Raw genomic sequence first — 13577 nt, 5'->3', positions numbered from 1 at the left:
AGTCATGGGTGTGGGTTAGGGAATGCTATTGATTTTATCCAGAAACTCTGTCACTTTGTTTAGTGACTTGTTGGTTTACTTAAAACCATCCTCGCCTTTAGATTTGTCCATTTTACACTTTACCTCCTTATGAGGGAAGTGCCCTTTTTGCCCCGGAGCTGAGTTCTGACTGATGCCGATTTGACTGATGTCCTGAAGAGGAAGACTGAACCTGTGCGCTGACCTAAACTTTGGAGGGTAATTATGACAATGCAATTGTGATTTGTCCGTTTGCTTTTCCTTTCTAGGTACCAACTGCTTACTTTTGACAGAGACCATAGTTAGATGTTTTCCAAATTGGTGTTCTAAATTGTTTTGCATGAAGCCCAACATGCTAATGCTAATCAGTGGTTAGGACAGGTGTTCACTAAACTGACGCAAATAGACAAACAACCGAGACTATGCTTTGTTAAACTGACGCGTTATTGACACTCCGCTAAATTTGATCTATTTTCACGCCGTGTTATGTTCTGATGTTTGTGATTCTCGTTTTAATGAAATCTTATCAAAGTTGCCATAACGTGACTATGCTATTATGTTTCTTGGTGTTGAGATTAACGCATCTGCTTTTAGATTGTAATTAATAGGGAATAAAACTTATGAAATTCTACTAAACTGGTGTGGTTATTCATGGCTGCAAGGTCATGGTAGAGTCTTGAAATGATTAATGACTTTGACTAAAGTGAAATGTATTGTCGTGATAAATATTGATGACATTATTGGCGTATTGATTGACATTGATTAGCTATCTCGTCCTAAGGTGTCTCTCAACTGGGTCAAAAGATTCAATGGCCTAAAACGAGTCCTGATGTGTAATAAATTATCATAAAGGGACGCGTTAGCACCTTCAACTGATCATTCACATGCTATTCCCATACACAAAAGAGTAACAGATAGCACCCTAACCTCCATGTATCGCAAGAGTCATCCATCTCCCTAATGCCTAGAAACTGTCTCATGACGGCACTGTGCTCGCCAAACTGTAAAGGCCTTGGAGGCACATGGGGCAGTTTGCAAATTTGGCTGCTTCTACTTTATACGTATCAGCAGAATAAATGCCACACTTAAGACATCTGCTGCACACCAGCATGCCACCCCGCCCCAGTGGTTTTAGCAAGTGGCAAGTAGGGTGGAATGAGAGGTGAGTGAACGTGGGCCTCTGCCATCTGTACTGCTCCTATGATAATTGAAACATGTAAACTTTGTGAGGATCTGAGACTATTATTAAAAGCACAGTGGTGGAGGGTCAGTATTTAAGTCATTCTCAAACTATCGAATGCAAAGGAACCGATCGAAATAATTTGGCCAAGGTCCAGTGCCTGTTAGAAACATAAAAGAACCAGTATCCTGATGGGCTAAGCGCCTTCTCTTCGGACCAAATTAGGCCTCCTGACATAAAAAGATCCCTTTGTACATAACATTTTCCTTCAAACCATCACTGCAGGAGGGCCACAAGTGTGGTTTTCTGTATTTCAACAACCTAGCAATTGGCCAGAAGAGCCATCATATGATATAACATTTCTCGTCTGTTATCCAACAGCAGATAACAGGTAAAATCTTTTCAGACTTTTTCAAATGTTAGAGGCAATGTAATGTACGTTTACATCATTTCTAACCTCTTGATTGCCACCAGGGACAACAAATCTACTTGTGTGGCTCTTGTGTAGCTCATTATGAAAAAAAGGTCCACATCTTAGTGACATTCACTCTGAGCATGTCAAGAACACAAAGTGACTCAAACAGAAACCGTACAACAATCAATTTTACACCGCTAGACAACTGCAGAAAACTGCCAAAATATGCACTTAAATAAAACATGGGCAATATAAATCGAGCATTAGAAGAAAGCAAAAGGTAATGTTATTGGTGGTATGGTGAGTAGAATTGAGCCCAAGACCCTGGATCACACTACAGTGACAAACTGGAAAGAACATATCAATTTTCCCAGTCATTCCCAACTTCTATGCCCACGATGATAGTGGTTTACCCTCTCACACAGTGAAAGCCTCTGTGGCAAGCAAATAACAAATAACACATACAATTATAGTGGGCTTCATTAAACTAATGACTAGCCGTGACCACATGCTATGCTGCATACTCAGTTGATAGTTTGAGGTTATTGCTATGAAACTCCTGCTGTTTGAGAAAAGAGTTGTTAGTCTTACTTCAGAAGAAAATATCAAAGTTAGGAGACAAGTCCCACACTTACATGCTTGGCAAGCTTGACAGAGTCATGAGTCAGTCGGTCACGAAGCTGAGGGTCTAAATGGGCAGCTGGCGCAATCTCCACTACCTTCTGGTGCCGCCTCTGGATGGAGCAGTCCCGCTCATACAGATGGATGACATTGCCAAACTTATCACCTGGAAAAAAAGAACCTCTCCTTATAAGCCGGTGTATGTATACCAGTCTCAAACCATCACCAATGACTTTTTATAGGGAAACTAGAGCAGTTATGGCAGATAATGAAAGACACAACCCAGTGCACCACTAAAGTTTTGGTCTGCTTCTCAATCAGAAAAGTAATGCGCATAGAAAAGTATGTTTTTAGCATGCATACACATTTAAAAACACACGAGAGCTGCACTTTCTCTGCCATACAATCAGATTTTAAAACCACAGCCATTTTTTTCAGTAAGTTAATTACTACAGCAAGAACAGCCCTATTGCAGGCTGATTTTAGCGGAAAGCCTTTTTAGTTTCTTCCAGGATTAGTCCCATTGTTGACACTACAGGTATACTGTTAAACATCAACCAGAAAGAGAGACTCCCCACCTGCGTCACTAAGCCTCATTTAGACCCAATAAACATTCTTGCTGTTATGAAATGTGGCCTTCTACCAATATCAGAGGAATTAACAGCAAATCCATATCTGAAGGCCACTAGCGGAAAAGCTTTCAGGGCTGATCTTATGGGAACAGCAAGACAGACACTGGCATTGTGGGGGGAGGAGGGGGAACCACAGACACGACCTATAACAAAGTTCCCTACTTATTATCATCCATAGACAGACTTCTGTTGCAGTAATTTATCAGTAATATACAATGCTCCCTGACTCTTTCATTTTAAAAGTTAGGAAGTTCGAGTTCTCTTAGAACAAACTTCCAACTTTATGGCATGGGCCAAAGACAAGATAAAAATCCCTGTTAGATTACAATTTAGGAAAAGGAAGAGAACAAGACTGATGGGTTGAGCTGGTAAAAAGGGTCATGTGGGGAAGCGTGCAAAATATCAACACTAGTTAATTTCTACCTGTTACATTGTCTCCTTTCATACCTACATGCTTGGTTCTACAGAACACCATGAGGTAAGAAGCTACAGGGAAGGTTGCAGTGATAAAATAACTCTGGCGGACAGATCAGCATACCTGATAATCAGTCCTTGGAAGAATATTGCTGCAACTCTACTAATGCACTGATCTTGCTCTACTGGTTCAGGTTTACAAGTGCAGGAGATAATCTTAAACAGGAGTCCCTGGAGGATAAGGAGAACAATGGAAAAACACAGCAGGAGCCTTCTCCTCTAAAGGAGGAAGTCCTGAATTTCTCAATTTTATCTCACTGAAGATTGAGCCTTAACTGAAACCCTTCACGGATTCCACAAAACGCAATATATTCCAAATAGGGACCACACCTTCCAAAACAATAATCTCCTAGCCTGGAGAACAATTTTTAACTTGAGAGTAATTCTCCAAAGCACACTTTTTAAAAGTTTATCATCACTGGAATTTGGAATAACGCCCATCTGTCAATAGATTAATCATTTTGGATTCTGGTTCACTCCGAAGGGATCGTCATCTACCTCCTGTGTCAAACCACAAAAGTATCAATAGTACCTAGTCAAAAAGAAACAAATATTAAAAAGATGTGATATTCTGCAATCGTCTCAAATGCATTCATCTTAAGGTAACTCAAGTGAAAGCTCCTCTCCATAATATCCTCAGTAAAGGGGATATCCGAAGGTGGTGGTGATCAGCTGGATAGCTGTACTCGTCAGTAACAGCTCCAGTGACATGAAGAAATCTCAGAGTCAAAGACAATTTGATGTCATTTTACTAACGCTAATGGGGTGCAGTCGTGGTGCTGTTTGCCAGAAGCATGCTGCCTGTATGCCTTGATACCACTGGGTTGGTTAAATACACAGAATGGGATGAATCTGCAGACGATTCGTAGCCTCAGGGTAATTTCAGATCCTTCAAAAGAATTATAAGTATTGCCTGGACCATGCCCTGCTTCCAAGTGCTATAGGTTTGAGGATAAAATGCCTGTCCAAATGGTCTAAAGTCAAACATAGGACCTTGGCTAGGCTGTAGATAACATCCATTTGGTAGGATAAATATAGGGGACAACCCTGTCAGCCAATGCAATCACACACAAGCAGTACGAAAACTAAGGTTCTACAGCATCAGAAAATAAGCATTTGAAAAAGTACAGGATCTGGATTTTATTATTACTGAATGTCTGTAACATACACATTGTACCGCATGGTGATCCTATTACACCATACATTTAAAATTACAGGTATGACTTTATGCCACAATAAAACAATCAGGAGTTCAACCTCACAATTGTAAACTTGTATTAATTCATTAGCCAAGGCTGTGTATGGACGATCAGCGACATTACCGTTCGGCAACAGAGTCATCTGTAGCCTAGCGCTTATGTTATGTTATGCAGGTTTATAGAGCACACTATAACCTGGGAGGGTATCCTAGTGTTGGACAGGTGAGAGATTAGGCACACCGAGGGCCTAACAGGACTACTCGAAAAGCCAGGTCTTCAGTTTCTTACGTGATCAAGAAGTGAGGGGAGGACCTTATGTATAGGGGCAAGTCATACTACGCTTAAGGAGCAACTTAAGTTTGAAAGGTTTGTGAAAGCATATGCTATTGTTGAGGTATGCTGGGCCAGTGTTATGTAGTACAAGCAGTAAATAAAACAAAGCTGTCAGGGCACCAGGAAATAAGCATTAGAAAATACAACTTGTCTGGTTTTCATTCTTCCTGAATGCTTGTAACACACTGTGTCACATGGCGGCGCATTTAATTCATGCATCTTAAATTACAGCCCTACTTTATTTCACGATAACTCAGAATGCGATTCCAGTAGCACAGTGTGTAAACCTGTAATCATCTGTATTATACCCGTGCCCTGTGCAGATGATCAGTGACATTGGGATTCCGCAACTGACTGTGAAAGCTGTCAGGAAGCAGTATAGTTTATGTAAAGGTGAATATTTACTGAAAGACTAAGGCAAATGGCGAAGTGCCTAAATGCACAGATGTTCATGAATCAGCAGTGCGGAGCCAGTGATGTAATTGGGAGTTCTAAAACTACACAGACTAGAAAGCTTTATTTACCACTAAGTGTATTTTGACATCGGTTCCAAGCATTACGGATTTATGGAGTCAATCAAATGGGTCAATGTAAGATCTACAGTTGGACAAACAGATTCATGCACAATTTTTTTTCTGCAAAAACATACAGTTTTGCAGGAAAATAAGTTATTGTCACATGACAAGATTGCTCCCTTGATCAGAAGTCACCTATCCCAAGTATATCATCCAATGGGGGGGTTTGAATGGGTGGTACCATTTTAGTTTAGATTTATTCTGTTTTATTTCATTTCACTCCGAAGCTGGTGGCAAGGTATCAGAACATCCATCTCTACACCTTTCCACATCTTGGCATACATATGTAAGACGACAGCGCCAATCCCTGCCACAATGCTTTCACGTGTGAAGAAATGCAGCAGCAAATTGATTCGGGGCCTAGGAGCAGAAGCAAAGTCTCAAAAGATTGAGAGAAAGGAGTAACTACAGGAAAGTACTAGCTTCAAGAGCATAACTTTATCCATCTGATGGTTTAAGCACGAGAGAGGCACCAGCGCAGTCAAAACATCCAGGCAGACTGGAGTCAGTCCTGCACTCACAAACAACACAGCCAGTCACAGATTGGCACTGCAATCTCATCGACCTGCAGGTCAGCTGGAGGCCACCCAAGTGATCATTCAGTAAACAAGCACCTCTTATACCATACCATTCTACTGGGGCCAATTTTAATATTGTGCCTCTGTTTGAATGATGCCAGAGCCTTCACAAACATCGAGCCCTTTACATGGTCAAAGTTGAGCCACTTCAAAGCAAAGATCTTGGCAACACTAACAGGATGTTAGCTAACTCTTCAGCCCCTGCATCCCAAAACCAAACATTGGCAGATTGCTTCCTATTTGTTGGCATTAGATCCAGGCAGTAAAAACCCAAACCTGAAACAATATTTGTCAACAGTGAGGCTGAAGTAGCTGATGCCAACCACGAGATCAAGAAGAGAATTATACCCTGGCGAAGAGGAACAAAACAATCACAATAGTTATCTATCTGTCCACAAAAACATGTGGTGAGGTAATGTGCAGATTCGCCTGCTAGTTCTGTGAACTGGATAACAGGTCTGACTGCGGGACAGGCCTTAGTCCAACACACAAAAACTATCCTAGGGCTGCGAGATCGGTACAAATGCTGTTATGGTGTTTTAGTTGAGAGTGCATCAACTAAAACACCTTGTGGAATGCAAGCACACACAAAACTGTAAGGATCTGTTGAGTTCTCCGGTTTCGTACACTGCTGGTTCCCTCAAATTCCTCAACCTGTGAATGACAACCACCTTGGTAGCTGCAGTTCCTACAATTTCAGACCAAGGGTGGGTCCTCTGCATGGGTAATCGGGCCAGCTGTTTCCCTTAACGCTTGCCTCCTTAAAAGCATCCTTTTGGAAGGTGCCGGAGCTCCTCATTCTGCAGGTTGTTCGAGGCTCTTCTTTTCTACCTTCTCTCTGGAAAGAGACTCTTGGCCAAGTAACATTATAGCGAGCACAGACTTACCCAGTATCTGCACCTCAATGTGTCTCGGCTTCTCAATGAATTTTTCCACAAATAGTGCACCGTTTCCAAAGGCAGATAAAGCTTCAGAATATGCCCGGGTGTAATTCTCCTCTAGTTCCTGTGAGCAAGAAAGACAGTTTATTAGTTTATTTTGGGTCGCTGTTTTACACAGTTCATCCTACTCCGTAACGTCTAAACGTATACATTAATATCTATATGTTTAAATATTCCCAAACAACTTGCAGACATTTTGTAGGAATAACATATGAATTACCTCATAACTGCGCACCACTCTCATGCCGCGGCCTCCACCTCCGTAGGCGGCCTTGAAAATGATGGGGAAGCCGTAGGTGTTGGAGAACTCCTGTGCCTCGGTGACGGAAGTGATGGGCGCCTCCGTTCCCGGCACCACGGGGACGCCTGTGTGAAGACAAGCGCGGCGAGTCAGCTGCAAGTTAAACGAAGCTTACAAACAGATTTCTGCTGCTGTCTTACAAGACTCTTGTACAGAGTGCGCACATCAAATTCCCCCACGGGACGGCTCTTCACCAGCTCACCGTGGTCCAGTGGTGAAATAATCAGCTGCGAACCCACAGGAACCTTTTGAGAAACATCTGGGAGCGTGGTCACAAGGCTGACCCCGCGACACCTCACTTTCGGAAAGTTTAATGCTGTTAACCTTGAATGTCAGAGATGAAACAGAACACGCAACTAATGATACTTCGGTGTCTTTGGTTTTAAATAGGTACAAACGAGGATGGCTAAGTCGGTCAATAGTGCTCCAAGACTAATAGAACGAGGTTACCTCAATTCTTGAATGCAAGAACCATTCACTTGTACCTTCCACGCAAACCTTCGTTGCGTTTCTTTAAAAGTGTACTGTGCTAATACTGAATAATTTTATACGGATACTGGACAATCTTGCAGCAACATTCAAACTCCAAGACAGCTTCAGACACTGTTCCTCAACCGTGTGGCCAAAAATGGTTCTTCTGTGCTAGTCAACTGGTAGAAAAAGTACACTTAATTGCGGAGAAATTGCCCAGAGCTGTTGCATTTTGTATTTATTTATAACTTTGGTGAGGTTTGAGAAGCTTTAGAAACAAAATGCTGTCCTTTCTATGGTTTTCTAAATCTTGGCAAACTCTGTCTTCATTTAGTGGTGTATTAACACACGTTCAGGCTTTCTGTATGAAATATCTTTGCTGTCTCTACTCTGTGTGGGCAGAATGCTGCCTTACAAAGTTTAGTGATCTTCGCTGACTTTAGCAGGTTGACATCTAAGCGCAAACTGTAGGGTTTTCCTGGTCTATAGAAGAATTGGTCGGTCTAAGATCTAGGCTTACACCTATAGTTTTACTTAAATTTATCTTTGGAGTAGGAACCATTGGACATGCTGTGAAGATTAAAAACCCAAAGCTTTCACTGGCTTGCAAAGACACTCTGGGTTAAGTTAGTATCACTTCTAAGATTTCTTTGGTCTGGGTTGGCAGGGGCCAGGAGGTGTGAAGCAAGTCAGTACTTTGCCGTGTTTTCGTGACTTGTGTGGGTAAAGTCCTAAGGAAGGGGATAATGTGCAGACAAAATCCAGGTATTTTCTGATCTTCAGGGACCACAGCTACCGGTGGGCTTAGTACTAGTAAACTATGCAGGATTGTCCGGCGAGTGGGCAGGGAGTCTGAGTGGGTGTTTTCAAGTAGTAGTGGCTTAACTTCCAAAATCGCTCTCTGCAGCCGACTTGTTTACAATGGTGTTGTTCTCAAGCAGCAGAGCCTTAGCACCACCCATTAACAGACATCCAGTAGCTTATTGCACTAGGAGACATACTGCAATTTGAGGACCTGAAAGCCACATTCAAAAGCCTAAGAGCCTGAAAGTCTACTTTCCTCACCAAATTACCCAACCCATTCACCACCTGCCTCATACCTGACCCCGAAAGTGTGTTAAAGGATACCCCTGAGCTAAGGGAGAGCAATTCCCATGTTCCAAACAACTTCTCTATCATCGTACTTCGGTATAACAAAAAAGGCTAATATTAATGTTATTCAAAAAAATAAGTTCCACCAGCAGGACATGCATCAAAAGCTAATGGTTATCCACGACAAACTGATTCAGTCTGTGCCCCTCTGCTGCATTTATTAGGTACTACTTTTTAAGAAACTGACTTAATATCACACTTCACATCACACTATTTATTGTTCCTGCCATACACTGTACAAAACACAAAGAACTGAAGGCAACAGACCACCACCTAGCAGCAAAAGGGTGCTGCAATGTCATACTAAAGGCAGGATCCCTGCACTGAAACGCTTCTACTACCGACAAACGTGCAACAGCACAGCACACAACCGAATAATTTTCTGGATATTGACTTTTTTTTTTTTTTACACTAGTTTATTTTCATTGTTCATCGTTACAGCAATGATATAAAAGAGAATAAACCATGCCAACAAGCCTTGCAGCTGATACGGCTAGCAACTATACATGGAATTTGTTACATTATAATGAAACCTTATTCAGGCATATAGATTTATTCTGGTGTGTCGTGGTCTGAGATGCTTAGATGGGCTGAGGACATCATATGCAGACTACATTGCAGACTAAATCAGGTACACCGGCCGGTGCCGCCACTATAGTAGAGACTCAAAAAAAGATTTTTCAAATTGACATGCATAATCGCGGTGAACCTAAAACCGTGGATCACAGAATTTAGCTACTTATTCTGAATGCTGCAAGCTTGATTTGGTCTTCTTTTGTATATTAAATTGTTGCATTTTTTCTTACTATGTCACAATCTGTAACCACTAGTAGGCTAGTGACAGCTCCACTTTAAGCCTCATATTAACCACTAACATCAGTTCTCCTGGCCCAAAGTTTTAAGTCGCTCCAGATACAAATAGAAGATTAGAGACAAATGCATGCTCTCGGAACACACATTTTTGAGGCAGCCTAGGAAAATCTACCTATATCCACGCCCACTGTCACAAATTAAAATGAATGAGTAAAGCTGACTGATGCAATGAGGCCAACTGGAGGGCAGAGCTGAAATTCCACTAAGAAGATGCTACTAATGTAAGGTTTAGAGTTTCTCATGATTAAACTGGTGTAGACCCTCTAGTGACTGTTGTACCACTATAAAAATCAAAGTCTCTACAGACGGCCTGATTAGGGGCCATGCTGGATGCTTTACGATAGAAGACTGAGGATTTCGTATGTGGGTGTACGTTGTTATGAAATTTAGGATTTCTTTGGCTTGAATCCACAGGGGTCCTTTGTTCGTTGGGTGCTGGTATAAGACTCTTGGTTGTTCAAGTTGGTTTTGGAGCAGGGTATCTTCTGGTGGGTTTATGCTACTTCTATATTTTTTGTTTTGTTTGGATGTTTTTTTGGTGGGAGTCGAGTTCGTGATCAGATCCAAGGTCTCTTTTCAGCTTTGTTTAAATTACTTTTTACCTGTCTAAGCAATGTTACTGGCAAAGAGTAAACAAGCTCATTAATGTCAGGAAACAATCTTTCTTGCTCGGAAAATTTGTTGCTAATTGCCGATGAAATCTGTGCCTACGCTTTTATTAAGTTTCCAATGTTGGCCAAAGACTAGTTGTCTCAGCAGCCTCTCTCCCCAAGGTTTCTATTTTAAAAGGTATTACACATCGAGGTGCAATGATGGAATGATCAAAAATGCCGTGAAAAGCAGAGCACTTCTAATCAGCATGCGACTGGGCACAGACTGCAGCAGTGGGATGCAAATCTCCAATTCCTGTCAAACATCTGCCAGGCCTGCACTTGGAGGGCATTCATGTCAGGTAAACAAGACAACCCCTTGGAACAGCGCCAGAAAATTCTGAGATCAATTAAAACCACTGACTTATTATGGTTTAGATAAAGAGCGGTCGTGTCACAGGATCAACGCTATCCACAAGCATCACTGCCTTTATGACTACAGGTTCTAAAGCCACTCTATTATTGTATATCGATCTGATTAAAGACCAGCTATTATATTAAGAAAAGCGCTGTCAAACACTGCTTAAATGTGTTCTTCCTATCCACCAGTCTACAACAATCTATTGACATAAATGAAAACTGCCCACAAACAACTGCCCTACCCACTCAAAAAAAAAAAAAGAGTCTAATTTGATGATTTCCTACCTTCCTCCACTCCGACCAGCTAAAACTCACCTTCTGGCCATGCTGGACACCTCGTTAAACATGATGAGCACTCCACTGCAGCCCAAACATCTTTCAGAGTGTTGCCTGGTATTCCTAACAGGTGCACTATGAACCCTCCCCCCCCCCCCCCCCCCCCTTGCACTTCCCTCTCAGGACTCCTTTACAAGATGGCCTTGGTTAGTACCAATCTGCACATTGGAGGGCACACTGCAAACTATGTAATAGCTACATGCCATACTTTATTCAAATACAAGTGCCTCCTTCAAGATTTGAAAGGCACAAAAAACCCTCCATCATGCATTTATGAAATGAAACACACTGACAATCTGGTTGGGTGCCATACTTGGATTACTTGGAAATACTTGCCTGACACAGCAGAGTTAAAAAAAAAAAAAAGAGCTCTTTGGAATGCTGGGTTGAATCATAAACCTGAGATACATATACAGAATTATATATATTTCTCATTCTTAATCTTAGTGGCTTACTCTCACTACTGAAGACTACCCCCTCCCCCATTTCACCTCATTTCAGGTATTGGCACCTCAAGGTTGATAATCTTCCTCTCAGGTGTTCTTCATGTACTCTGGGCATTGAACTCCAAGCTTTAAGGCCAAACTGGGGATGCAAGCCGAGATAGACAATTCTCCTATTGTCCCTCTTGCATCCACTTAAGTGTCATGTTATGCAGGTGATCCCTAGCGGTTGTGTGCAAAGGCGTTTTGCAGTATCTATGAGAAAGAACTTCCCTATTAATAATCGGGGAATGTGCCTGTCGGTGGCTCATCAAGACCCAATGGCATGCTTGCCAATTGTTTCACTCCTATGTGTCCTATTGTTCCTATCAGGATGGGGCACTGAACTACCAGGCCTGCCTTTTAATTCAGAGATAAGTGATGACTGCGACCAATTCAAATTTTGGCAGGAGAGAGGGCCACAGGCGTGCACCCCAACAACATCTGCAAGCAATAATCCACTACAGAATGAAACAAGCCTACTAAGTAAATTTCCAACTGTCCACTCCGTGAGCTTATGGTCATTCCTGGCTGCCAGCTAATTTTATCAATCATTTTCCTGGCGCACTTCAGCCACTAGGGCTACTCCTCGGTCACTTATTCCAATGGGCCCAAGTAATTACAGAAAGCACAGCAGGTGTTTAGGTGAATGACAAAAAAGAGCGAGAGGAGTGAGTTTGATGATTTTGCGCCTTTGGTTCCCAGTACAGCACTGCATATAAACAGCCAAACCGACTGAAGCACAACCCGATTCATACTAGAGCCCAACACCTCGTGAATAATCATCGTTTCCTCTTACTGGAGGATATATATATATTGTTTTCTTTCTCAGAGGCATTCAAGCACAATTTGCCTAGTGCCATGCTAGGAGGACTTCTATGGCAGTCTTCAACCATTTTCTTAATAAAATGTGAAACGACTTGCTGACGTCCAGTGTTTTTCCCTATGCATTGGAAAATATGCTTCTGCTGCTCCTTAAAAAGCTGAATGCAGGACCTGGTGTCCTGAGTAATTATAGACCTGTATCTCTTTTCCCAGCCCCCACCAAAATTCTAGAGAAATTGGTTAGCCAACAACTGTCCACCTTTTTGGAAGCCAATTCCATTCTTCACGCTTCCCAATTGGGATTCCGCCCAGGATACAGCACGAAGATGGCGCTTCTGCAGGTGGCTGAGTTTGTTGGAAAGAATACTGATGAGGGCACACTGGTCATGTTGTTTCTTGACCTGTCGGCGGCCTTTGACAGTGTCCCTTTCCATCTTGGTGAATAGACTTGGTCATCTAGGCATTCAGAGCAAAGCTCTTTTGTGACTTAAATCGTTCCTGGAGGGAAGATCCCAAGGAGTGTATCTACACCAGAGGTCTTCAATCTATGGGTCGCGAACCCCAAGGGGACCGTGGAGTCACTGGAGTGGGAAGGGGGCGGCGTGCATTCCACAGCCTCACATCTTCCTAAAATCCAACTTAGAAAAAGAGAGGCTTCAGCTGAAATGTTATTCAGCGAGTCTCCTGTTAAGTAAAACCGCAGGAGGAGCAGACATCTGAACAAGTGTTTTTGATAGAGTGCCTGCTTTACCTGAAAGAAATGCAAACATGCACTACGAGTTAATCTGCAAATGTAAAGGGTAATCTACAAATGTAAAGGATGCTTCTGAGCTGGTACTGGCTGTAATTGATCACATCACACGAAGCTTTGTGATGACAAAGATTTATTCTTTTTGAGGGGTAGTAAAAGCAGTTAACTGAACTGTGAAGTGCATTCTTTTAATTGTAATCGTATTTACATAGTGCTTACTACCCCTGAGAAGATTTTAGAGAGACAGTTATGTGAAACAATGTATTACTATGGTCTGGGTATTACTAAACTATTACTTTGGAAGCACCATTTTATGGTAAAATATTTTACACAATTTGTAGCAGCCTACTTTATACTGTGTATAATGCAAATATAAAATAATGACTTACATATTCACAGTCCTTTTTGTG

General features: G+C 42.0%; 1 protein-coding gene across 3 annotated transcripts in view; it reads right to left on the bottom strand.

Annotated features, from left to right (window-relative positions):
• PC (pyruvate carboxylase) overlaps window positions 1–13577 on the bottom strand; it is a 1846452-nt gene that overhangs the window by 1302308 nt on the left and 530567 nt on the right. For all 3 annotated transcript variants that reach the window (XM_069207836.1, XM_069207837.1, XM_069207835.1), the window contains 3 exons: window positions 7187–7332; window positions 6913–7030; window positions 2249–2400 (listed from right to left, as the gene is read on the bottom strand). In XM_069207836.1, the coding sequence (XP_069063937.1) occupies window positions 2249–2400; window positions 6913–7030; window positions 7187–7332 (416 nt within the window). The remainder of the gene's footprint in view (window positions 1–2248; window positions 2401–6912; window positions 7031–7186; window positions 7333–13577) is intronic.

Source organism: Pleurodeles waltl, chromosome 9, assembly GCF_031143425.1.
Source record: "Pleurodeles waltl isolate 20211129_DDA chromosome 9, aPleWal1.hap1.20221129, whole genome shotgun sequence".
Taxonomy (NCBI): domain Eukaryota; kingdom Metazoa; phylum Chordata; class Amphibia; order Caudata; family Salamandridae; genus Pleurodeles; species Pleurodeles waltl.
Note: the sequence above shows the minus strand (reverse complement) of the source record. Positions and strands in the feature narration are given on the sequence as shown.